Genomic DNA, 27215 nt, shown 5'->3' with positions numbered 1-27215 from the left:
TGCCAAAGGGGAATGTTCCATGTCTTCACAGCTTCGTCTCCTTCATCCTGTGTGATAACACGGTAAGTATCCAGTTCAATAAATTCAGTCAACGGGGACATTTGTCACACTAAAATTGAACTGCCTATTCTGACAATTTCTAGACTGATAAAAGTGTGGCAGTTGAGTTGAATCAAAATGCAAGTACTTGCAGTACTTACTATAACTATATATATAGTAATATAGTGTATATTCTGTCTGTATCTAATGTGTATAAATGATCAGGATACAAAAACATTAAAATGCCTCAGATTACCAAGAACATCCATCCATTCTGTGAACCTCTTATGCTCACTAAATTGGTGGCTGGGCAGGAGCCGATCACTGGACCAAAACTGGACACATTGTTTACGCAGGATCCCCCACCTCGACTCTATCCTTTGATTTGCTGTGCTGCATCCAGAAATGAAGCTTCCATCTCCCGCATGACGGAGCGATGATTTCTTCGCAGACCATCTGCATTTCCCAGACGTGACCATTTTCTGTACCAGGGTCAGCCCGTAAATGTTGTGGAAAGCCTCCAATATGTATTACTGTGTTTAGGAAGTAGTCAACCATAACATCCGGATCCCTGTTAGTTGTATATGCCTCCATCCACATTATGCGAGGGCTAAATCAATGAATAGCCATTTATTGCAATGTCACACGGCTTTAGTTTATTGTATGAATACATACGCAACAAAGCGTTGTGGTCTCTGTTGTAGTACTGTCACCGTTGTGGACAGCACGCTCGCCGGAGCTCAACTCCTCCTGGTTCCCAAATCTTGATTAATAATCTATTCTTTCTTGTATAACTACAAACCACATTTGAATGGCCTGCTAACGACAGCCTTGTAGTTGGCCACAACCAGCCATTTCTTCTTTCGAAAACACAGGAGAGACAATTTCCTCCAAGTCTGTGTGATTCTTTCTTTCTCAACAGGTGCCGTTTTCTGCATATTCTTTTCAAAGTTGCGATGCTTATGACAACATTGTGTTGATGTGTCAAAAGGTTAAATGTTTCCTTATTTGTGAAACCGACACTGAAGTGTCGCTTCACAAGACGGTCCCCAGTCCTCATTCTACAACAGGGGTTCTGCTATTCTTCTCTCTGCCGTCATGGATCTGACGGGTTAAAAAGCAAAACAGGAAGGTTTCAGTTGGATAAACAAGTCACAAAATATTTGAACTCCAGCGTTTCAAAAAATATTTGAAAATGCTTTAAATAATAATAAAAAAAAAATTATTCCATATTGAAGCAAAACCCGTTTATTCGAAGGCTACACAACTCAACCTATTAGGTTATGTGCAAGGTGAATCTCAGGATCCACTGTTTATTTTGCAGGCTTTCAGATGGACTCATTAGCAGGCGAAGAAGCTATAGCTCAGATATCGCCATGTTCAAAACAAGTGTATTTTCATGTCGGATAAGATCATTACAGTTCCCTGACCGTGTAAGGAGACTGAAAATATTTTGACATTTAGCAGTTTGTAATCTTGGTTACCTTAGCATACACACATTTGCCACAGTGTTCTGAATCAAGTTGCATAACAAAAGTGCAATTTACCCAAACGAGCGTGACAAAGTTGGCCGCATGTTTGGATATTCGCCTGACATTCACTTCTCACGTGCACGTAGTCGACCTGTTGACCTTATGCTGCCATAGACGTCCGAGTTCCGGATTCTCTCGTCAATTGAGGAGTTTAAATCCCACCATATTACTTTGAATATCATGACGACGCTAATCCCATGACAATGGGCATCATGACGACTTTAAATTACTAGGTGACACTACGCCGTCGTACTCCAAGTACCAACCATCATAAACAGAATTAAAATACAGTAGGACAGAAGGCCAAAGTGGTCCAATTCCTAAAAAGTATATCTATTATTGTAATATAGAATAAATACACTAAAGCATTATTCCTAGTTTGCGCATGAACACAGCACTTTGTGTATATATAAATATACAATTAAAAATGGTTGAATTTAAAAGCACTGCACTTTGTTGAAAGTTGAATAAAAATTGTATCTAATTTTTTAAAATAAGGTCTAAAACTTTTAAAGGAAAATTTACTGCACTTAAGTTAAATGCAGTATTGGCCCCTTTCTGAAATTCTTAGATTTTTGCATATTTTCCCCACTTTGTTCAACATCAAACAAATGTAAATAGCATTTTAAGTTCACTTTGGTTATATTTGTCTATTATTTTTCAAAAAGGTGATTTCATTTATTAAAGAAAACAACTATTCAGTTACCTGGCCCTGTGTGAAAAAGTAATTATCCCTTACCCTTGTTAAATCATAAATTGTGGCTAGCCACAATTTTAGGTTGCTTTTTACAGATCACGCCCAAGCCAGATTACCTCCAGACCCATTCAATCAAGAAATCATTTAAACAGAATCTGTCTTGACAAAATACCTCAAAAAGCTGCAACAAAATGACACGATGCAAAGAAATTCCACAACAGTTGAGAAATAAAAGTAATTGAAATCAGTCTGGAAAGGGTTACAAAAGCCATTTCTAAAGCTTTAGCATTCCAGCCAACCATACGCAGAGCCATTAACCTAACGGAGAAAACATGGAACAGTGGTGAACATTCCCAAGAGTGGGCGGTCTACAAAGATTACCCCACGAGGACAGCAATGACTCATCCAGGAGGCCACAAAGGAACTCAGGATATTTCTAAAAAAAACTGCAGGCATCCCTGGCCTCAGTTTAGGTCAGTGTTCAAGACATTGAAGAGACTGGGCAAAAATGGCATCCATGGCAGCGTTCCAAGGTGGAAACCACTGTTGATCAAAAAGAACAAAGGCTTGTCTTACTTCGGCAAATAAACATCTGAATGATTCCAAAGACATTTGGGAGAATATTATAATGGACTGAGGGGGTTTAAGTTGAGCTTTTTGGAAGGCATGTGTCTTGTTACATCTGGTGTCAATGCAACACAGAATTTCTGAAAAAAAACATCATACCAACAGTGAAACATGGTGGTGGTTGTGTGATGGCCTTGGGCCGCTTACTCTTTCAGGACCTGGAAAACTTGCTGTGATTGATGGAACCATGAATTCTGCTCTTTAAATTAAAATCCTGAAGGAGAATGTTCAGCCATCAGTTTGTGACCTCAAGCAATAGTGCACTTGGGTTCTGCAGTAGAGTAATAATCCAAAACACACAAAGTCAACTTCTGAAAGGCTTAAAAAAAAAACAACAAAGTGAAGGTTTTGGAGTGACCTAGCCAAAGTCCAGACTTGAATCCGATTGAAATACTGTGGCATGACCTTAAAAAGGCGCTTCATGCTCGAAAGTCCTACATTTTTGCTGCGTTCAAACAAATCTGGAAGAATGAATGGGCCAAAATATCTCCAGAGACAAGAAAGAATCATTGCCAGTTCTTGCTGCTGAGGCTGGCCCAACGAGGTCTGAAGTTTAGGGGGCCTTTAGTTACCAGGTAACTTTGAATATTTTTTTTTCCTTAATAAATCAAATCGCCATTTAAGAAGAGTTTTTAAGTTCACTTGGGTTCCATTTGATATTTATATTTGTTTGATGATCTTAAACAAAGGGGGGAAACTAGGCAAAAATAAGAATTTGAGAAGGGGGTCTAATACTTTTTTCACAACACTGTATAACTAAATGTGTTAAGCCACTGTAACATTCAGTTGTAATATTTCATTCAGTGACAGTGCTACTTTGACCGAACTGCTTAGATAGCTGGATAGATAATTTATTCATCCCATGGGGAATGAGATAATCCTTGAATTATAACAAATTTATAACCATAACAGATCCCATTATGTCCATGTTTATGCTAATTCCTCTCAGAATTTATTACAGTCAAATAAAAAATTTCTTGTTATATTACATTTTCCCCCCCTTAAAAAATTCTAATTGCATTTTTGTCACATTTTACACTCAAATAATTTTTTGCCTCTTTATGCTTGTTAAATCCCCCTTTAATACTTTTTCTTGTATTATACTTTTCAGGAAACCAACTCAAAATTAGTTGGCCATAAAACTCCGACTTTTAAATATTTCTGCTCATCTTGGCTTGCCACGAGTCACTCGCGATTGTTGGAGATGTGGTTGCGTGAGCCTGGTGCAGCTGCGTTGGTCATTTGGAATACACCACACACTATAACAGTAAGAACACTTGCCCAATTTTTTTTCCCCCATGTGTGGGTCTCTCACTTTGAAAGGGGGAAAAAAAAAACGGTAGGTATTAAAAATGGACCGAGTTGCTGACTATGATCTCAAAGAAAAATGCCCAAATTTGGCCCAACGATCAGTTTATGTACAGTCAAGCCAGAAATTATTCATACCCCTGGAAAATGCGTGCCCAACTGACACTGCTGGGATCCACAGCCACAGACCAAGGAGGATGCCACTTCTCCAGATATGGCATTCTAAAGCCTGCTCGGCCTTTGCAAAATGCTCATTTGGACATAGATTTCTAGTCATCTGTTTTATGGTCACACAAAACGAAAATTTACCTGTTTGGCCACGAGGATGTATCCTTTATTTGGCATAAAAGAGGCTATACCTTCAACCCTAAGTACAAGATCCCCACTGCCAACCCAAGGTGGTGGGAACCGAATGTTTTGGGGCTGTTTTTCAGACAATGGACCAAGGAATCTAATCACAGAACAGCACCATGGAAAAAGCACAATTACATCAAGATTCTAAACAACATCAGGCAGTCTGCAGAGATATTTTGCCTTGTGCACCAGTGGACAGTTTAGAACAACCTAAACCACTGCAAAAGTGGTGAAGAAATGGTTAGCGGACAAAAACGAACGTTTTAGATTGGCCCAGCCAGAGTCCTGACTTGAAACCAATTGAGATTCTGTGGAGGGTGCTAAAGAGCATGGTGATGGTTAAGAGTTCCTCTAAAAGGAAAGATTTAGAGCTCATCGCTAAAGATGAATGGGCAAAAATATCAGTGGAGACATGTAAAAAGCTGGTCAGCAATTGTAGGAACTGTTTGATTGCTCTAATAGCCAAAGGCTTTTTTTTACTGATTATTGAGAAGGGTATGAATAATGCCACTTTTTCTTCAAAATGTAGATAAAAGCTGATAATTTTTTCCACAATGACGCCTCTTGTACACAGTCTTAATATCTTCTGGCAGATGCCCATGTTATTTCCAAACCAGAAAAAACTTGCTTGAAGTAACCAAGTCAAAATTTGCCAGGGGTATGAATAATTTCAGCCTTCACTGCATCTACACCGCTTTTAACGATTTTTAAAATGTGAGACCTCACACACGAACAGACAACAGCAAGTTTGGATTAGAGTAAATTTAATTTCTAATAGACAACAGGGATCAGGATGTTATACTCTTGATTTTCTTTTAATGTATAAACTAAATTTTTAACAATACTCAGTTTTCAAAATGTTCCAGAAGCCCAGAAGAAGTAACAGACTTACAAAAACTTAGTTCGGGATGGTTCTTGATGGTTGATTCTCCCATTTGTTTTGGACTGTTTTCCAATCGACGGATTAGCTATCATGCAGCATTGGGCTAACGTGTGCAACATTAACGGCACGTTTGCAACAAGTTCACCACCTCGTAGTGCTTTTTATTCATACATCTGCCAGAAAGCATCAACATTAAAGGGAGAGCTGTAGAAAATCCCCCCCCCGCCCCCCATTGAAGGCACTCCCCAAATACAAAGTGGAGCTAAAAATACTGAAAAACCTCATTCATGTCACATATCCAGTTGCTGTCCCTTTTTGGTGGAGAAAAACAAAAATGAATCAAAAGGCTTCACAGAAAGCTGTTTGGGAAGCCATTTAGAGTAAAGGAGGTTGACTGAGGAAAAGATTTCAAACTTTTTGGCTGATGGCTAACTACTAAAAGCGCTCTCCGAAGAAGAGAAAAAACAGTTAATAGTGGACTTCTCTCTACACGCATTTGATCATGCTGGATGCGCTCAAACTTGGTTTCCTTCAGGCCCGCTTGACAAGATGTCACGCTCAAAATGGAAGTCAATCCAATAAAAAAAAAAAAAAAAAAAAAAGAAGAAATCAAGCTATCTAAGCACAGTCAGCGTGCTAACAGACTGCTTATTTACACCACTGGTCATTCGTTGAAGAAAAAGAAAATGGAGGTGACACGCTGCTGCGTCATCTTCTTTCCTGGCAAATGTCGGGACCCAAAACATGTTTTGAAAGAGCTACGATTGGTCGGCATTGGCGTCCAAGTGGGCGCGACTATGCAGCCACCTTGTTGTCCTTCTGGAAAAGACAAACAACCACAACAGAATATTACAACTTTATTCTTGGGAAAAATTTACTTTTCCCCCCTAGTAATAAGATCTTATTCACAAAACAGCAACATTTGTCTCATGCTATTACTACTATATTCTCAAAACAGTGACACATTTTACAACTTAATTCTTGTAGAATTGCAATTTTTTTATTTTTAAATCCCTGTAATATTGACTTTTTCTACAATATGACTATTGTAAATATTTTTTTGTCTATGTTTCAAAAGTGTTCTCTGTCAATTGACTGTCTGTTGTCGTACTAGAGCGGCTCCAACTACCGGAGACAAATTCCTTGTGTTTTTTGGACATACTTGGCAAATAAAGATGATTCTGACTCTATTAGATGGCAGGAAGTAAATACAGTAATGTATCAACTTTTTGTGACATTTTTGTTTGTTGGTGTGCCGTGAGATTTTTCAATTGTAAAATATGTTCCTTGGCTCCATAAAGGTTGGAAATCACTGCTATAGTCAGATCGTGTATTTTAATCAGTCAGGTCAAACCAACATTACATGACAGAAATAATGGGTTCTAACTTACTGTAATTAAATTACTTTATTTTGTCCTTATAATACAGTCGAGCCAGTTTGCTCCACTCTTCTTGTCGTCGCCACGGTAACGAGTGTATCCGGTCGCATTTGAGTTGACAAGATGATCGTAATGCCCAATGATCGTAGAAAACGGGATGCGGTGGTATCGGAATACAAGATTTTATTGCAGTGGTCTGACAGTGCAATCGTGAAAGAGCAAATTTGTCTTGTAGTCTGATCCGGCCAGGCATTACGCATTGCCTGCCTTCGTTTTTTTTTTTTTTTTTTTTTTTTTTAAATAACTTTAAATATTTACAGTAATACGTCAAAAGACACGGCTAAAAATAAACTAGCTTTTGGATTCAAATATACTGTGCAAGCGGCGACGCAGAGTAAATGTCTTTTGCGGAGCCGATCAACGGCGGATTACGACAAAGCTGTTCAGCCGAACAGCATAAAACGCTAAATATCGGCCGATACCGATCAGCCCGATCAAATCGGTGTAAAGTCTAGTTAGTACAGTAAAAGAAAAAGTTATTTTTGATAGGGGTAATTTGTATTTCACAATACAGGGGAAGGGAAAATGGAGAGAAAAAAACAAAAAATCACATTACAATAAACTTGAATTTTATATTCAATAATTGGTTATGACAAATACTTGTACAATTACACTATTTGTCTCTTATTTGTGCTTCTCGTAAAACTGCAACATTTTCCCCTCATGACTTAATTCTATGACAAAATTTAAAATTAATTCGCCAAATATTTCTCATACAAGTCGTATGTAGACTTTTTTTTTTAACAGTAATTCTACCTTAATAGTCAGATTTGTTTGTGTATTTATTATTTTATTGAAAGCATATTTGAGAGATTTGAACAAAGTGTCCCCTGCCGCTGCCTAAGGTGCTTGAACCAGAGATTTACCGCATATTCAAAGTCGGCGAACTCGCGGCCTCCTCTGGTGCCCCTGAAGCTGCCTCGGAAGCCGGGCGGCGCCCCTCGAGGAGGGCCGAAGGAGCCTCGGCCGGACGGCCGTCCCCGGCCCCCACGGGGCCCCATGTAGCCTCGGCCTCCGCGGTAGCCTCCTCGGCCGCGATGGTGCCTCAGTGGGATGCCGAACGTCTCAGCATTCATCCGCCGCTCTTCTGCCCAGGTCGATCTCCGCTCTCTGACGCGCCAAACAAAACGAGCACAGTTTAGCAGCACCGTACAGTTAAAAAACACTGAAAAACTACTAAAAATGCCACCCACCTAGAAAATCCTCCATCATGTGATTTACTGAAACACACAAAACAGAACATTGTATGAGTGTATGAAACAAAATGTAAATATTTGAGCACATTTTAGTATTTGTTATAAAAATAGAGTAAAACATCTGTCGTCATACATTTTGGAAATGTTGCTCATGCAAAAAAAACAAAAACAAAAAAAATTCACAACTAGCAATAAATTAGGGCATTATGAAACACCACCATTGGTCCAGTAATTTTATTTTAGGTATAAAGTTACCTGTATAGTTACAAAAGTTTTTATGAGGCCCACAGTTTGACTAGTTTCAACAGATTATTTCCATTCCATTTTTTCCCTATGGGAAAAATAGTGTCAAAAATGTTTAGGTTGAGCTGTGTTGCTTTAATATTGTGCTAATTGCTTTAATATTGTGCTAATTGATTGTATTGTAACAGTGATAGTATTGTTGTAGTAAATACTTTGAGTCGTTGCAGGACAGGTTGTCAAAGAAAGACTTGGTCTTGTCGTAGTAACAGGGCGGTATAACTGCCTCCTCTTCCTCGGCTGGTGCTTCAGCACCCGGATGTTCAGGGTCGGCTTCTTCGCCATTAGAAGTCTTTTCCACCTTATCGTCTGCAGTAAAAAATAAAATAAAATAAAAAATAATAAGGTAGAACACCAATGACAATAAGTGTGTCTTGGTTTGAGTGTGCGCATCACCTTTGAGCTTGAGCTTGGTCTGCAGCTCCTTGTCGATGTCGTCCTTGTGGAACTGAGCGTTGGCCGTCTCAAAATCAAAGTCCTCCTCAAACTTCATCATTCCATCCCGGCGCACATTCACTTTTCCCCTGCTGCGGTTGCCCCGTCCACGCCCGCGCCGCACTGGCTGGGTGCCCGCTGACAGGTAGCACTGAGCTGTCAATCAACATTTAAAGGGTGAGTTTCAATACACATTGGCACACAATGCATGTAGTTAGTATGTCTTTAAATAGTATATTGAAAATGCATTGAATTACTTGGCAATTTTGTATGTAACAACAGTCATGACTAGGGCTGCAACTAACAATTACTTTAATTGATTAATCTGTCAATTATTTTTGCAATAATCAATGAATCGGATAAAAAACAAACAAAAAAAATGACAGTGTAGAAAATGCACAAATAAATTATGATTCACTTACTAGTTTGGTCCGTAGCATGTCAGAAAATCGGCAGTTTTTTTATCATGCTTCTCCAAGGTAAAAGCAGATGTTGGCAAATGTCTAATTTTGATTAAATACAATCAACCCGCTTTCATGGGGGGCTGCAAGTCTCAGAATATTTACTGTTGAGACTTGAGAGGCTGAAATTCCGAGGAGTGAGTAAATTTTAACTTAAGGTCTCTAAATGACTAGTCATTATTAAAATAGTTGCCGATTAATTTGATAATTAATTGATGTAATTCTTTCACCTCTAGTCACACTCATAACATGGGTAGATAGAAAGTAGAAAACACCACAATGGCAAAAGCAGGAAATCATGACCACAACAGGGTGGATAGCGGGAAGTTGTGCCCATAACTGGAGTTTGTACAGAGAAGTCTTGACTACAACATGGGGTATAAAGGAAGTCGCAATCACAACAGGTGGAACAGCAGGAAGTCGCGAACATAACGGAGTACAGCGCAAAGTCCAACACTGTTCACGTTTAATTTTATTGTGTACGTTTGATATAAAAATGCAAACTACATACCTCCTTGACGCCTGTTGGGGTCCCGGTTTTCAACAGCAGCATGCTCATGATCCCCTTGACTCACTTTCGGCACCTCTGGAGCTAAACCACATCAACAAAATAGACTCACAAACTTAAGATAACTTTTAAAGACTCAGGTTAAAGTGTAGTGTACTGTTTTCAGTTCTCACTAGGGCTGCAAAAGTAACAATTATTTTAATAATCGATTAATCTGCTAATTATTTTGATGGATCATATTAGATTTTTTCTTTATATTTCCATCCCTTTGTTTAAAAACAGGATATTTCAAATTGACAGTGCAGAAAATGCACAAACTGATGAGTTAGTTACTGGCTTAGTTTGTAACATGTCAGAAAATATGCAAAAATGTTGATAATTGTTTTCCAATTGTAAAAGAAGATGTTTGCAAAACTCTTATTTTGATGAAGCAAAATGCCCTTTATCATAATAACCATTCATATTTTCTGCTTTATTATTGCAATAAGTATAATTGTTAATATTTGCTGTAGAGAGGGTTGAAATTCTGAGGATTTGGGCGGCTGTGGCTCAGTAGGTAGAGCGGGTCGTCCAATGACCGAAGGAGTCATTGGTTCGAATCCCAGCTATGACTGTCTGCATGTCCATGTGTCCTTGGGCAAGACACTGAACCCTAATTTGCTCCCAGTGCGCCTGGCAGCGCCTTGCATGGCAGGGGTCGCCCATTGGTGGATGAATGTGTGCATGTGTGAATGTGAGGCTTTGTAAAGCGCTTTGGGCACTGCGATGGTGTAGATAAAGCGCTATGTAAGGGCAGTCCATTTACCATTTACAATTTTAGTTAATGTGTAAACGATTAATCAATTATCAAAAATCATTATCAATTAATTTGATAATTGATTAGTTGTCAATTGATTAGTTGTCAATTAATCGTTGACGCTCTAGTCCTCACCCTTCCTCTGCAGCAGGAGGTCCGGTGGCTTCTGGTTGCCAACGGAGGCGCCAACGGGTCGAGGGGCTGGGGCTGCTGCCTGACTCCTCTGTCCGACTGGCACTGCCAGGGCAGCTGAGGTGGGGGCCTGTGTGGCCTGATCCAGGGCGGAACTCTTTGCAAGGGGCTCCAGCTGAGGACTGCTGCGACCTGTGCAAACAACTATAATAAGTTTCAAAGGCCTTAATATAGGGATCCGCTCAATGTCTTTTTGTGTCTATCACTAACATAGGCTAACGCAGTTATAAAGCCATAAATTAGTAAATTTTTGTTTGAGATATACTTGGCCGTAAATCTAAAACAATCCAATGAAAAACTAGGAACTACGGCAGAATACTGAGCGTGCCTTCTTTCTTTTAAATGCTTCTAAGCATGAAAAACACTGAGTTACCTTGTGTATGAAATATGTTATATAAATAAATCTGCTTTGCTTCTTGAGTCACATTTTTTTTTCAAACTAATGGTTGACAAAAATTTTTTTATCACTGGACAGTGGGAGGAAAAAGCATGTGAACCATTTAACATTTCTTAAATTTCAGCATGAATTGGTCATAAAATGTAGTCTGATCATCTAAAGCACGATAATAAACAATCAGTCTGCTTAAACTAATACCACAAACAATTATGTTTTCATATTTCTATTGAGCATAATGTAAACATTCACAGGACAGGGAGGAAAATGTAAGTGAACCCTTGGATTATTTGCAGATAAGTGCACAACGAAGGATACATTTGGGACCATTCCTCTTTACTGTTTCAGTTCAGCAAGATTGCTGGGATGTCTGGTATAAATAGCTCCCGAGGTCATGCTACAGCATCTCAATTGGGTTGAGGTCTGGACTTTGACTGGGCCACTCCAGATCACTTTTCTTCTTCTTCTGAAGCCATTCTGTCATTGATTTGCTTGTGTTTTGGATCATTGTCCAGTTAAAACTAGGCTTTACACGATCAGGATTTTGGGGCCGATCACCAAGTTTATATAAAAAAAAAAAAAAAAAAAACGATAACAAGATGGACCAATGTGTCTATTTACATGACTTGTTCATTTATTGTATATACTCGTGTACTGTATCCATCCATCCGTCAATTTTCTGTACAGCTAATTCTCTCAAGGGTTGCAGGCGTGCTGGAGCCCGTCCGTCCCAGCTCAAATTATTCTCTAGCATTTTAGACAAAGGTTTAAACATCAATGTTTATGGGGCATTCAAGGATTGGCCACTGACATAAATTTGGTCAAATCAACATTATAACATGACAGAAATAATGGGTGCTAACTTATTGTAATTAATAAAAATACTGTTAATGACATGTTAACGCTAACTTTCTTACTGTTCCAGCTATACGGACGAGCGAAGTCCAGAGTTTGTCCGTTTGACTTCAGTGATTCTCAACTGGTGGGGCGGGACCCAAAAGAGGGTCGCAGACCCATTCTGGGTGGGTCGCGGACAACTAGTTAAAATTACATGTATTCTTTATTTGATTTTTCAGCTAGAATAAGTACAGAGGTTTAGCATGTTCCCACATCTAACATATTAGGTAAGTGACAGGAAGTGTAGCTGCCTGGTGCTTTAGCCATTAGTTTACTACGCTCTGGCTAGTGGACATCATTGCGAGCAATATGCCTTTGGTGGTAAATCTATCAAACTCATTTGAAACGTCGTTTAAAAATACCAAATACTATGCATGTGTTGACAGAGGCTATATTTAAACAGAACAGTTCTGTATTATTCTTCACATGTATAAAAGTGGGTTGCAACTTGGCAACAAATGGAATATGCTGGTCCCTGGGTGACAAGAGTTGAGAACCACTGCGGTAGGGTTCTTTTTCACTGTTATGACTCGTGTCGAACGAGTCGTGTTATGGTCACAAAAACAGAGAATGTCAAGATATTAACTGGTTTTATGACGTGTAATCAAGACAAAAGTCTGACACACACGCACTGTTGTACATTTGCGTGCTGTGTCTTTAAATGCGCTGTCTCTTCCCACACTCAATCTACCCCCGCCGCCCACCTGCGTGTGCTCTTTGCAGAAGGCTGTCTGTCTCTGTTTCTCTCGTTTGCGGTTTTGTTCTATAAACCTTTGTTTTATGTATTTTAATAAGCTGCACAGTACAGTATAGTGAACAAACACACAGTAACAACATTTGCCCCCACCCTCTTCTTTAATAATGATATCCGACTTAAAGCCTCTGCTCGTGTGTAAACCTTCACATTCCATTAGGGTGAATGGCTTGCATCTTCTGTAGAATACTCTTCGTCATCGTATCTCCGCAACTTCTCCGGCGTAATGGTTCTCGTGTCTACAGCTTAAAATTGTTTTAAACACCCTAGGCTGCTGTCATTTTATTTTTGTTAGGTTAATTGTTAGTCTGTGTGGCTGTGGGTTTTCCACTGTATGCTTGATGGAGGCTATGTGGTCGTTTCAAATACAAAGTGTAACTCTCTTTGTTTTATGGTTAGTTTGACAGTGAACTCCAACTGGCAGTAGCAATCAAAAAACTTGAACCCTGTCTTATGAAGAATATGTACTCACATCAGCCAAACCACTGCTTGCTGTGAAGTGTGTGGAGCCACCTGCTGCTATACAGCACTCGTATCTCAAGTTTGGCCTCGCAAGTCAAAGCAAAAACTCAGCCGATTGACGGCCTGCATCTCGAAAAACTTCTATGTTGGGTCACTCGTATCTCAAAGCACCAATGTAATGTATTTTACTTATAAACCTCTCTTTCTATCTGTGATTCAACTCATTACATTGACACTGTTTTTACATTTCTGTAACAGCACCAGATTAATTTACTTTCACACTCCTAGGTCAGTTAGGATAACTAAAATGTCACTTAAAACATCTTACTTCCGGGTGCCCCAAAATGCGGAGCGCCCAAGGGTGCGCCACCAAACTGGCCATAGGTTTGCACCGGGGCCCTGTTGAAAGGAGCATACGGGCCGGCAGACTGGAATGATGATGACGGGCCTGCCGCGCTGCTGCTGCTGGAGCCAAGGGATGACTGCAAACAGAAATACAAGGATTGGCAAATTTAAACATAGCACTTTAACAGTAAGTCACACGTGTTATTCACTCAATTTAATACCAAAGCTTTAAAATTACTATTCTAATATGCTTCAGTCAACCACATCGCTACTCGTTTTTGGGTGAGTGTTGAATTGTTCCACAGTTCCTCCTTCAACTTTACAGATGCCACATTTGCTCTGCAGTTGATGCAAGGTGCACTAATGACATCTACAGTGACACATGGTGGCATTGGTTGTCAAAGACAAGGTAACAACCACCACCTCATGGCACCCCATGTCAGTTTTTTCCCTGGGGCGAAAAGGGAGGAATCTGAAGTAGGCGCATGAAAGTGGACAATGCACCTGCCAATTATTTAAAGTACAGCATCTATTATAACTGAAGGAAATATTTCAGTCATTGTAAAGTTAATGTAATCTTATTCTAATCCCATTAGGGGAAAAAATGCCATGTTTGTTTTTAAGTTGACCATGCACCAAATGGTTATTCAAAGTACAGCATCTATTAGAGCAGAGGGCACTATTTCAGTCACAACGGCCACCAGTCACTGACAGGCAAAGAGCTTGCTTCCAAGACGGCGGAATGGACAAGAAGTACATAAATGTAAGAGAGCATAATTATTGAGATTCATACTCATGACAGTCACGTTTTTATCAATGTAAATATTCATGTTTTAGGAATTGTTGGCAAACGTCTCGTTATGACGAGCTCTCATCGCTAGTTTACTGTCAGACTACGGTGACATTCACATTTAACAGACTTCACTGCAATGTCCTGCATTTTATGAATGATTAGAAAATTATTAGACAGCTAAGTAACAATTCAAAAGCTACGGCGCTACTGTAGCATGGCTAGTAATGAAGCCTATAATGACGACTGTAATGAACCAGTTCGCCGTCAGCTTAGTGTTTAAATATCCTCGTCCGACATCAACTAAATACACGTCGCCTGGTCAACGTTATACAGTGCATCCAGAAAGTATTCACAGCACTTCACCTTTTTCACATTTTGTTATGTTACAACCTCATTCCAAAATGGAATTATTTTTTTTCCTCTCAAAATTGTACACACAACACCCAACAATAAAAATTAATACATTTTTGCAAATGTATTAAATATAAAACTAAGAAATCACATGTACACAAGTATTCACAGCCACTGCCACAAAGCTCAAAATTAAGCTCAGGTGCATCATGTTTCCACTGATCATCCTTGGGAGGTTCCTACAGCTTAATTTAAGTCCACCTGTGGTAAATTCAATTGATTTGGAAAGGCACACACCTGTCTATATAAGGTCCCACAGGTGACGGTGCATGTCATAGCACAAACCAAGCATGACTTCAAAGGAATTGTCTGTAGACCTCCGAGACAGGATTGTCTCGAGGCACAAATCTGGAGAAGGGTACAGAAAAAATTCTGTTGCTTTTAAGGTTCCAATGAGTACAGTGGCCTCAATCATCCGTAAATGGAAGATGTTCTGAACCACCAGTACTCTTCCTAGAGTTTGCCACCTGTCTAAACTAAATAATCGGAGGAGAAGGGCCTTAGTCAGGGAGGTGACCAAGAACACGATGCTCCTTCTATCAGAGGTTTGGCAGTTCTCTGTGGAGAAGGGAGCACCTTCAAAGAAGGACAACCATCTCTGCACCAATCAGGCCTGTAGAGTGGGCAGACGGAAGCCACATGGCAGCCTGCCTGGAGTTTGACAAAAGGTACCTGAAAGACTCTTAGACCATGAGAATGAAAATCTCTGGTCTGATGAGACAAAGATTCAACTCTTTGATGTGAATGCCAGGCGTCAAGTTTGGAGGAAACCAAGCACCGCTCATCACATGACCAATACCATCCCTACATTGAAGCATGGTGGTGGCAGCATAATGCTATGGGGATGTTTTCAGTGGTAGGAATGGGGAGACTAGTCAGTATATATCAAAGTATATGAGATTTCAATGTGCCATCATCAGAAATCTGTCTATAGATTAATTCATCTTTATCAAGTCCGCCTTCAACCTTGGTTTAAAGTCTATTAAATCAGATCGACAGTCAAAACAACTATTTTGCAAACAAACAAATAACTTGCTGATAGATTGAACTGGACAGTTTATGCATGCACAATAGTTTAGATTTCTCTTGCGTAATATTTATATATTTGTAGACTTTGCACAGATCTGATCGGCTTGATCGGTATCGGCCGATAATTAGCATTTTATGCTGATCGGCTTTAATGTCATAATTCGCCGATCCGCTCTGCAAAAGACATTTACTCCACGTTTCCATCGTGTACAGCATATTTGAACCCAAAAGCTAGTTTATTTTTAGCCTTGGTGTGTCTTTTCACATAGAACTGTAAATATCTGACAACCAATAAAGTTATATTTTATTTAAAAAAACACATCAGCGGTGTGGGACAGACAACACCTGGATCAGACTACAAAACAAATTTGATCTTTCACGACTGCACTATGTCAGACTACTGCAATAAAATATTGTATTCCGATACCAACATCCCATCTTTTACGATCACTGGGCTTTTATCTTTATCAACTCAAAAGCGACCTGGTACACTCGTTACCATGGTGACGACAACAACAACGGATCGCGCAGTGTGTATTATAAGAACAAAATAGGGAAAAACGTGTGCTGGTGGTCACCGGTGCTCGGGATAGGACTAATTCAAGGATTGCTTGAGGTATGTTCACGTACCTTTAATACGATACGGCTCGCAAGCAGGCAACAAAACGTTATTTAGCCCAGCAAGCGAGTGCTAGCACTAACGGTTGTACGCAAACATGCCAGCGTTCTGTCGAATTGTCCTCTAAAGTTTCGGTGTGTCTGAAGTAATTTAATTACAATAATTTAGCACCCATTATTTGTATCATGTTGTAATGTTGGTTTGACCTGACTGATTAGAATAAATGACCTGAATAGAGAATACTTTTGAAGATACTCAGTATAAAGTACAAGTATATAAAGTAAATGAACAAGTCATTTAAATAAGACACATTGCTCCATCTTCTGATCGTTTTTTTAAACTCTGTGATCGGCCCCAAAAATCCTGATCGTGTAAACCCTATATAACTATTTCCTATATTCACTATTGCTACTGATATGATGGAAATTTCTTAACGTCATCTGGGAATGGGGTCAGGTTAAAAGTATATCACTAATAAATATTTGTAATAAAAGAGAACTGACCTTTGAACTAGTTTACGTAGAAAATGAACTTTCCCAACACTGTGTGTGGCTTTGTTTATTATTATGGTGACAAGTACAGTACGCAACCATAATATTACTTACAGGTGCTTTTGCTCAGTATACTCACTGTGTGACAAATGGACAGTATAGTATACTACCATCTGATGATCTCCAAGAGGAAAAACTTTGAGTCAAGTAGGTGAAAAACATGGAAAATGTGGCCACAGAGGAATAAGAGTGAAATGGGTCGTGTGCCCAAACTGAGGGAGTCAATTGGGTTAGTTCCACACACATTACCTTTTAGTTCATAGGTTTGATATCGATATCGGTTATAAAGAACCCCGAGTCAAATGTTCATTTTACTCTATGCTGCCGGCTGCTAAGAAAATTGGTGTTCATAATTTGGACACCCTTTATTTAAACCATGCAAACTTTTTTGACCGAGCCCCCTAAAAGAATCGGAATCGAGAATTGTTTGTAACCGCAATCGAAATGAGGAACCGGAATCGGGATTGTTCAAATTCAAATGATGCCCAACCCATGAACAATGTATTAATATGTCACAAAATGCTAAAATGCTAGCTGCTTTAGTGAAGATGCACAAAGTTTTTTTTTTTTTTTTTAATAAATGCCTTAACTGGTGGCATGTTGGTTGACTGGTTAGTACATATGCCTCCGTGATTTCAAATCCGGCCTCCCGTGTGGAGTTTGCATGTTCCCCCCGTGCCTGCGTGGTACAGGTATTCAAGTCCCCCCCCCCCAAAAAACACATGGTAGGTTAAGTGAAGACTCCAAATTACCCATAGGTGTGAATGTGAGTGTGAATGGTTGTTCATCTATATGTGCCCTGCGATTGGCTGGCGGCCAGTTCAGGGTGTACCCGCCTCTCGCCCAGAGTCAGAGCTGGGATCGGCTCCAGCACGCCCGTGACCCTAGTGAGATTAAGTGGTACGGAAAATAGCTGGCTGGCTAATGCCTTATCTTTTATGCACAATGTTAATTTAAGAAATAAAAACTTGATTATATCAAAAGGGAAACCAAATAGGCCTACGTTAATAAGTGAAAGGTCTTACTTTTCTTTAGTAGTCATAATTGCTCATTAACCAAGCAAAAATAGTTTATACAAATAATCGATTGAATTTCCAGTAGGATACTCGAAGACTAAACTATTCCTTAGTTGCAGCGCTACACTCAACACCTGTTACACAAAGATTTTTCCAAAAAATTTCAATATCATTGAAACGTTTATTTCCATTATTCCATTCAAAACGTTACATTTTCATAAATTATAGATTCAAGGCACACAATTTAAACAATTTCAAGTTTTTATTTTTCCATAATTTGGGATTCCAGCCCATAAAACCCATGAAATCAGGAATTCCAAAAATTAGAATACTCCGAAGAAATCAGCCCACATTTTGCAGGCCATAAATGTTTTAAACTGAGCGTCACACACTAATCATCGACTAAACTCAAAGCACCTGCACAGGTCTCCCCAGGTGTCATTAAATTGCTTCAGTTTGGTTCCGCTGTCTCAGGTGGGTTCAATATGGGGAAGGCTGCAGACTTGACAACTGGCCAGAAGACCATCGTTGATACCCTCCATTGGATGGGTAAGCCACAAATGTTCACAGCTAAAGAGGATTTCTGTTCAGAGTGCTGTTTCCAAGGATATCAATGGAAAGTGGAAGGACAAAATGTGGCAGGAGATGATGCACCACCAAAAGAGATGATGGGCTTCAGCAGATTATCAAACAGAAGATTCAAGAATTTAGCAGAGATCCATACAGAGTGGAATGAGGCAGGAATCACAGCTTCAAAAACCACCACATTCAGACGCATCCGGGAGATGGTCTACTGTCAGGTTCCTTGGGTCAAGTCACTTCTGAGCCTGAGCCAAAGTAGGAAGCGTCTCAACTGGGCCAAGGAGAAGAATGAGCGGCCAGTTGGCCAGTGGTCCGAGGTCCTCTTTTCCGATGAAAGTAAAGTGTGCCTTTCATCCAGGAATAAAGGCCCAAGGGTTTGGTGGAAGACTGGTGAAAAACAACTAAAGCTGCTTGAGGTCCAGTGTGAAATAGCCACAGTCAGTCATGATTTGGGGTGCAATGTCCAGTGCAGGTGTTGGCAAACTCTGCTTTCTTAAATCCAAGGTCTACCATAATGTTTTAGAGGACTTCATGATTCCTTCTGCTGAGGATCTGTATAGAGATGCAGATATATTCTTCCAGCAGGACCTGGCCACTGCCCATACCGCCAGAAGCACCTTTGATGTCCATGCCATCACAGTGCTTTATTGGCCAGCCAACTCGCCAGATCTAAACCCCATTGAGAATCTATGGGGGTATTATCAAGAGGAAAATGAGGGGTACCAGACCCAAAAACAGTGAAGAACTGACAGCAAGCATCAAGGAAATATGGGCTTCCATAACTCCCAGGCAATGCCACAGGCTGATTGCCTCAATGCCATGGCGCATCAAGGTAGTGATTAAAGCAAAGGGATTCCCAACCAAGTATTGAAGATTAACGTATCGTTTTGAAAGTACCATATTTTGATTGATTTAATGTGACTCCAATTTATGTTTTTTTCCTCTACAAAAACTGAAGGAAATGATTTCCCCCCCACAGTATTCTAATTTTTTGAATTCCTGATTTCGTGGGTTTTATGAGCTGGAAGCCCAAATTATGTAAAAATAAACAATTGAAATTGTTTAAATTGAATCAATAAAAGGAATCAATAATTTATGAAAGTTAAACTTTTGAATGGAATTATATAAATACAATTTTCCATGATATTCACATTTTTTAGAAAGGGTCTGGATATGTATATTCATTATTTAATAAAACCCTTGTTTCGGGTCCGTGCGATTAACCGGCAAAAAAATTGCTCCTCAAAATTACCATATTTTCACGACCATAGGGCGCACCATATTAAAAGGCGCAGTCTCAGTTACGGGGTCTATTTCTGTATTTAACACATACATAAGGTGCACCATATTATTGGGCGCAGGCATAGTAAAACATACGCTAGCTTAAAATATACAGTAGCATGCATGCACGCTAAAACAATGCTTTTAAAAAGGCAGCGGGAGAAAAACGGTTGTACTTTATTTGAAGTATTTAACAATGTACTCACGTTATTTTTTGATCAATCCTCATCCACAAATCCATCAAAGTCCTCATCAGAATCATCTTTATTTGCCAAGTATGTCCAAAAAACACGGAATTTGTCTCCGGTAGTTGGAGCTGCTCTAGTACGACAACAGTCAGTCAATTGACCGAGAACACTTTTGAGACATAAAGACATTGAGAAAAACAGTCACTGACCAATAAAGGGTTGCTAGTTATCTGGTAATTCCGGTACATTTTTTTTCTTTTTTTTTTTGACAATTGTGCAAAAAGATGCAGAGTCCTCTAGCACTTAGAGCAGTTCGAATGACTAATATTGCAATAGTCCGGTGCAATGACCATTGTGCAAAGGGCGCAGAGACTTCAAGCGAGTAGTGCGATAATCTGGGACAATGTTGATTGTGCAAATGTTGCAGATACTCCTCAATCAGTGTGCAAATGGAGCAGATGTTACTCTAGCATGAGTGGCCAGTATTGGTCAACAACAGATATGCAAATAGTGCAGCGTGGCGAGACTACTACAGTGAGTGCACGAGTAATGTATAATTGGCCCCACAGAAATGTGACAACAAGTAAAAAAATTGGCAGCATGTTGTAATGGAATTGTAGATTAGGTGTTTAAGAAGTTGATTGCAAGAGGGAAGAAGCTGTTGGAATGTCTGTTAGTTCTAGTTTGCATTGATCGGTAGCGCCTACCTGAGGGAAGGAGCTGGAAGAGCCGGTGACCGGGATGTGGAGGGTCTGAGAGGATTTTGCACGCCCTTGTCTTAGTTCTGGCAGCGTGCAAGTCCTCAAGGGTTGGTAGGGGGGTACCGACAATCCTTTCAGCAGTTTTGATTGTCCGTTGCAGTCGGAGTTTGTCCTTTTTTGTAGCAGCAGCAAACCAGACTGTGATGGAAGAACACAGACTGATTCGATGACCGCTGTGTAGAACTGCCTCAGCGGCTCCTGTGTCATCTTCTGTATCCGAAATGAACAGCTGGGCAAGTTCTCCAACAAACACGCCGGGTTCCCTCTCATCATTGTCAGAGTCAGTCTCGTTGCCGGGGGGCTGTTCAACATTGATGCCGGCTTTCGCGAAAGCTCGGACAACAGTCAAAGCAGACACCTTAGCCCAGGCATCCACAATCCATTCACATATGATGGCGTAACTCGCCCGGCATTGCATCTCAGTCTTAGTTGCACTTGGCGAAGCTGGTTTTCCTGCTCCCTCCACTTGCGAACCATGGATTTGTTGATCTTTAAACTGCGCTTCGTAAGAGTGTCTCTTCGTAGGTGCCATTTTCAGGGGTCCTTCGCCAAACTGATCCACATACCAGAACTATATACCTACTGGGGGCGTGTCTTTAACGTCCTCTGTCACATGCACCCTTTCCCATTTACATCCGCATGCTGTCCTCAGTCACGTCCACCTTCCTCTATATAAGCAGCGTGTCGGCAGGAAATGCTCCCAGTCAGTCAAGCGGAGTGCTCATTAAAGTCACACATCAACATTTACAGATTTTGGAACTCGGTGCACACAAGGCGCGCCACATTATAAGGCGCCCCTTCCATTTGGGAGAAAATCTAAGACTTAAGTGCGCCTTGTGGTCGTGAAAATACGGTAACAAGTTGCTCCTCAAATGAACAAATGATTAGCAAAACTGCTCCTCAAAGAAAAAAAAAATACTTTTTCAAGCCTTAAAGAGTATTTTTGCATATCGTTCAGCCCTACTCCTGATGGATGACTAGGTCGTTTTTATTGGGCCCACATCATTCAGGCTTATTGGCTTCCCAGTGATGAGGACTTGCTAAAGTGTGGCTAAAGGTTTAGCCACATTAGCACACGTGCTGTTGTGCCTAATCACATTTTTATACTGTTTAGTCAGGCTGCAGATAATTGGAAAAAATTATTGCGATTTTTCTAAAACCTGTGATATATATTGTGATGTGAAATAATACAGGATCAGTGTTGGGAAAATTCATTTTTTACATTAGCTAGTTCAAAGTTCAGTTCATCATTACAAAAATGAACCAGTTCAGTTCATAGTTTCAGACATGCAAACACCAAAGGCATGAAAAAGGTGACCAAAAAAAAAAACATTTGGGGGGGGGGGGGGGGGATCCCCCAGGTCCCCGCAGAGAATTTCTTTTATTTCAACATAAATTAAGCAATCTGGAAGAGTACAAAAGAGACAAAATAAACAAAATTTCTTCACGTAGAAAAACATTTATTTACACCGCTCAAGTACATGTTGATTATAAATTTAAGATTAAAATTAAATTTGGCTCATTTTTGTTCTGGCCTCCAACTTGAGCCAGGCCCATCTCCACCTGCACCTGATGCTTGCTTCAAGCTGTGCCCCATGAATAGCATCCTCCTCTTTAAGCACTCTCATTCTGGAAAATAATTTGACTAAAATCATTATGTTTCACTTTATTTTTCACTATTAACAACTAACAAAGGCTAATCCCAAATGCATCCTCCAGGAAAATATTAAGCAAAATATTTTTCTGTTTTTATTGACCATTTCTGAATTTGAAGCTAGTTCATTCTGTGTTGTCAGAATCAGAATCATCTTTATTTGCCAAGTATGTCCAAAAAACAGACAAGGAATTTGTCTCCGGTAATTGGAGCCGCTCTAGTACGACAACAGACAGTCAATTCACAGAGAACACTTTTGAGACATAAAGACATTGAGAAAGACAGTCACTGAGCAATAAAGGGTTGCTAGTTATCTGGTAATGCCGGTACATTATTATTATTGTTTTTTTTTTTTTTACAATTGCGCAAAAAGATGCAGAGTCCTCTAGCACTTAGAGCAGTTCAAATTACTAATATTGCAATAGTCCATTGTGCAAAGGGCGCAGAGACTTCAAGCGAGTAGTACGATAGTCTGGGACAATGTTGATTGTGCAAATGTTGCAGATAGATTGTGCAAATGTTGCAGATACTCCTCAGTCAGTGTGCAAATGGAGCAGATGCTACTCTGGCATGAGTGGCCAGCATTGGTCAACAACAGATATGCAAATAGTGCACCGACAATTTGTGACATAATCCCTAACATCGCTCTGTCGGTTAATACAGTTAACATTAACATCCGTAAACTAATTAGATAATTGTAGGCGCGTTTCCCAATTATTACAAGATGGACTTGCGGATCAGCTCGTCACCGATGTTACGTGTGCTTCGCGGTTCCGCAAGGACCACGACCCGTAGCCCCTCAACGCGAAAATAAAAAAGACCAGTGCAACTAATACGACACTGGCTGATCTGATGAGCAAAAATTTTGCTTAAACGTAAGAATAGCAAGAGGCTGTCCGCTCCAGGGGTGGGTAGAGTAGCCAAACATTGTAGTCTCGTAAGAATCCTGTTACTTGCCAATGTGGCTCAAGTAAAACTAAAAAGTAGTCCTCCAAAAAATTACTTGACTAAGAGTAAAAAGTACACAGTGAAATAATTACTCAAGTACTGCATAAATAGCACCCAAAAAATAAAATAAATACATTTGCAATTTACTGCACAGTGTTTTCTCAAGCTATATAAATATCCACATTTGGACAGACCGTGCCAGACAAATACTACAATACATGAAAACTGTTGTTTTTGTTCGTCTAATGTAAACAAGAGTAGCACGCCGTTGCCTTCACGGTAACGACGACCTTCCCAAAATGGCCGCCACGTAGGCACAACAATCAGCTGGATTGGCTTATCTAGTTTTAATACCTATGCCCGGGAAGCCCAATAGAAGACGTCTGAGGTCATGTGACTTTCTTGTGTCGCTTGATTGGTGAACGAGACAAACGCCACTAGCGCTTAAATTGTTAACAGTTCCCAATGCGGAAGTCGAAGTCTCGCGCATGAAATAGTTGATAAATAAGCAATAATTGATGCAAGTAGCGAGCTGCATTTAGATCATTGTAACAGAGTAAAAGCACCTTTACTTCTTAGCAGCAGAAGCGGCGGAAGTGTCTTTTCTGGTCTCCTCAACTCCTGTGACTTATTTTGAGATGACGACCGCCCCCCAGGGAAAAACTCATCGGCGCTATACGATTCACATAAATGGCCTATTTTGAGTTCAAAACTGTGAATTTCGCCGAAAGGTGACTGATTTGCATGTATGTAGTATATAAGTCAAATTTTTGAACTGAGTTCAGCAGTCCAAAATCAAACTATTTAATATACATTTTTTTTTATATGTTGCTGATGGGCTATTACCCTCAAAATACTGGCATTTCATTTCCCCATTGTTGCCACCCATTCGGTCCACATAAGCAGCAACTTTATCTCTAAAATGTCAAAAACATGAGGAAAAACAAATGTTTTGTCCATAATGTGCAACCAAAAACATGCAACACTGTATGACAGGAACGATGGTGAAAGGACATTGATAACTTTGCATTCCTCGCAGCCTTGGCTGACTATATTAAAATAATTTATACTTATATTACAAAACAAAATAAATTCCATATTATCACAGCGTGATCGTACAGTGTTTTAACTAAAGCATACTGATACAAATAAGTTTTCCTAGTAATCAATTTTTACAATTATGTACTATATTAAAAAGAACAAACAGTGTCCCTGAACACACCTCACGCAGCTGCCACGTCTGCCTAGTTTCATTCTGAAGCGTGAACTTGGAAATGCAGCAGGTGTATAATAATCTCTTGAGCGTGTCTCAACAGGTCCCTCTGTTGGTCACTTGTAATATTACAGTTGATTCACAGTTGTTTTTTTATGAAGTCTGAGTGTTAATAAAAGTTGATTTATTGATTATATTACAGTACACAAACATCGCAGCAGACCCTGCGATGTGACGACTGCACACATTTACATTGCAATGACGATGCTCAAACAAAATACCGTGCAGCCCTACTGTTTAGCTACATTGGCTAAGAGGATTCACGACCCAGTGCCAACCCTGAAACATGGCGTGTAGAATAATGCTATTTTTACTAGCCGGAAAAGACAGACGTATTTTGATAACACAGGAGATTATGTGCAAAGAGCTCATTACATCCAGCTAGTGTCAACAAATTATTATTATTATTATTTTTAAATCCCTTGAGGGAAAATGGGACCTTTAATTGAGGTGTAGGTCTATTTCTTTAAGGTGGATAGAGCACCTGACTGACGATTAACCAAAGTACTGCATCAATTAGTCATAGTAAAGGTAATTACAAATACCTTGATACAAGTGATTTTATTCCCAGAAAAAAAAATACCTTTATTTAAGGTGTCTCTAAATGGTTATGGTAGAAAGACCATCTAACGGAATTCTTAAGTACCGCAGCTATTAGAAAGGAGGGCTCTATTTGAGTTACAATCAAGGTAAGCACAACCACCTAGTGACAACAAATGTTATTTGTGCGGTATTTATTTGAGATGTGGTGCTTATTTGTTGAAGTTGATGACTCACTTGGTAATTATTATTTTATATGACTATTTGAGACGCGGCGGTACGGTGGATGACTGGTTAGAGCGTCAGCCTCACAGTTCTGAGGACCCGGGTTCTAGCCCCGGCCCCGCCTGTGTGGAGTTTGCATGTTCTCCCCGTGCCTGCGTGGGTTTTCTCCGGGCACTCCGGTTTCCTCCCACATCCCAAAAACATGCATTAATTGGAGACTCTAAATTGCCCGTAGGCATGACTGTGAGTGCGAATGGTTGTTTGTTTTGATGTGCCCTGCGATTGGCTGGCAACCAGTTCAGGGTGTACTCCGCCTCCTGCCCGATGACAGCTGGGATAGGCTCCAGCGCGCCCGCGACCCTAGTGAGGAGAAGCGGCTCAGAAAATGGATGGATGGATGGATGGATATTTGAGACGCTGAAGGTAATTCCAAACACCTAGCAGCAACATTTTATTTTAATCTCCCTCCCTGAGGAGGGAAAAAAATGTGGCCTTTAATTAATGTGTAGCACTTCTTAGTTAAAGTTGAATCACCTGGTGTTTATTTGAAAGACAAAAAATTTTTTAGATGAGGGGGCACTATTTGAGCAAGTTTTACAGAGACTTAATGTGGCACAAAGCACTGAGTTACTTGTGCGAGATGACTAAGTCTGGAGATTTCATCACACCTCCAAAAAACAAGCTGTGGCATCGATGTCTACAGTCATCAACTTGATTGCTACCGCATGTGTTTTTTCAATAAATGCATAGAAGAATGCCGTCAAAATGGCTCACCTGAACGATGGCCGGGTCCTGGGGCAGGCTGCTGGTTGCCTTAGGAGGCTCACATACGGTCAAGTCCTTGATATCGCTCCCCCGAAAGATTATGTACTCAAACACCTCATCACGAGGTGGAACGGGCCTTTCAGTGGGCCTGTCTTCGGTTCCAAAAGAGCGAACTGTTGGGAGAAATAGAGCATGATCCGTCATATACCACTGGTTGCCATTTGGAGTAGGAATATGACACATGACATCATAAAGAATGGGAAAGCTCAACAGTTATGCAGCATTAATACACAGCCTACATTGTTTCGCGTTTAATTACTTCCGAAGTGTTTCAGGAGACCAAAGATACTACATTTAAAGTTGAAGTGATATTATTATTAATTTTTTTAACTTAGACGTACACACAAACTAGCGCAAACACAACATAAACAAAGGGCACACGTTAGCTCGTGAGCTAGCTGGCTAAGTGCGAGAAAAACGCTGTCATCGTTCCTCACAAAAGTCGACAAAATACACTGTTTAGGTGACTTTCACAAATACATTGCACCCTCTCTGTGACTGGGCTTACCTTTAGCGAGGGCTACGGTGGAGTTTTCAGTGTCAATGGTGTATAAAATTCCTTCATAGCGAATCTCGGCCTTGGAGATGAGGCTAATTTTGCTGCCGATATACGGTGTTCCTCCTCCGCTCATTTTTAACTCTGTTCAACCACTAACGCACGAGTTTGACTTGTAAATGCTTCTCTCTCAAAAGAGGCGTCGAAATTACGAAGCTCAGAGCTGCAAATTAAAGAGAATTTAGCCGGAGAAAATAAGTTAGGAAGTGAGTTTCTCTCGTCCGTGCCCAAATTGAAATCTACGACACGACATGGCCGTATTGGTTATTTTCACCCACCGCAAAGGATTATGGGAGGAAAGGTTTGTGTGGGTTCTGAAATTGCACCCACCACTTCCTCTTTTT

General features: G+C 40.1%; 1 protein-coding gene across 2 annotated transcripts; it reads right to left on the bottom strand.

Annotated features, from left to right (window-relative positions):
* Nucleotides 1-1271: 1271 nt before the first annotated feature.
* lsm14ab (LSM14A mRNA processing body assembly factor b) lies at nt 1272-27174 on the bottom strand. Of its 2 annotated transcripts, none has more exons than XM_061765518.1 (10): nt 26824-27174; nt 26265-26428; nt 13603-13756; nt 10711-10911; nt 9783-9863; nt 8772-8966; nt 8531-8684; nt 8073-8099; nt 7746-7989; nt 1272-6259 (listed from the first exon to the last, which is right to left on the bottom strand). In XM_061765518.1, exons 1-10 carry the CDS (start codon nt 26945-26947, stop codon nt 6236-6238), a joined length of 1368 nt encoding a protein of 455 aa, XP_061621502.1. In that variant the 5' UTR covers nt 26948-27174; the 3' UTR covers nt 1272-6235. The 2 variants fall into 2 exon arrangements, with proteins under 2 accessions (XP_061621502.1, XP_061621503.1); XM_061765519.1 differs by having other exon boundaries at nt 10711-10899; nt 26824-27169.
* Between the last annotated feature and the right edge of the window lie 41 nt (nt 27175-27215).

This window comes from Phyllopteryx taeniolatus, chromosome 2 (genome assembly GCF_024500385.1).
Source record: "Phyllopteryx taeniolatus isolate TA_2022b chromosome 2, UOR_Ptae_1.2, whole genome shotgun sequence".
NCBI classification, from domain to species: domain Eukaryota; kingdom Metazoa; phylum Chordata; class Actinopteri; order Syngnathiformes; family Syngnathidae; genus Phyllopteryx; species Phyllopteryx taeniolatus.
The sequence above is the reverse complement of the archived record's forward strand: the minus strand, read 5'-3'. Positions and strand labels throughout refer to the sequence as shown.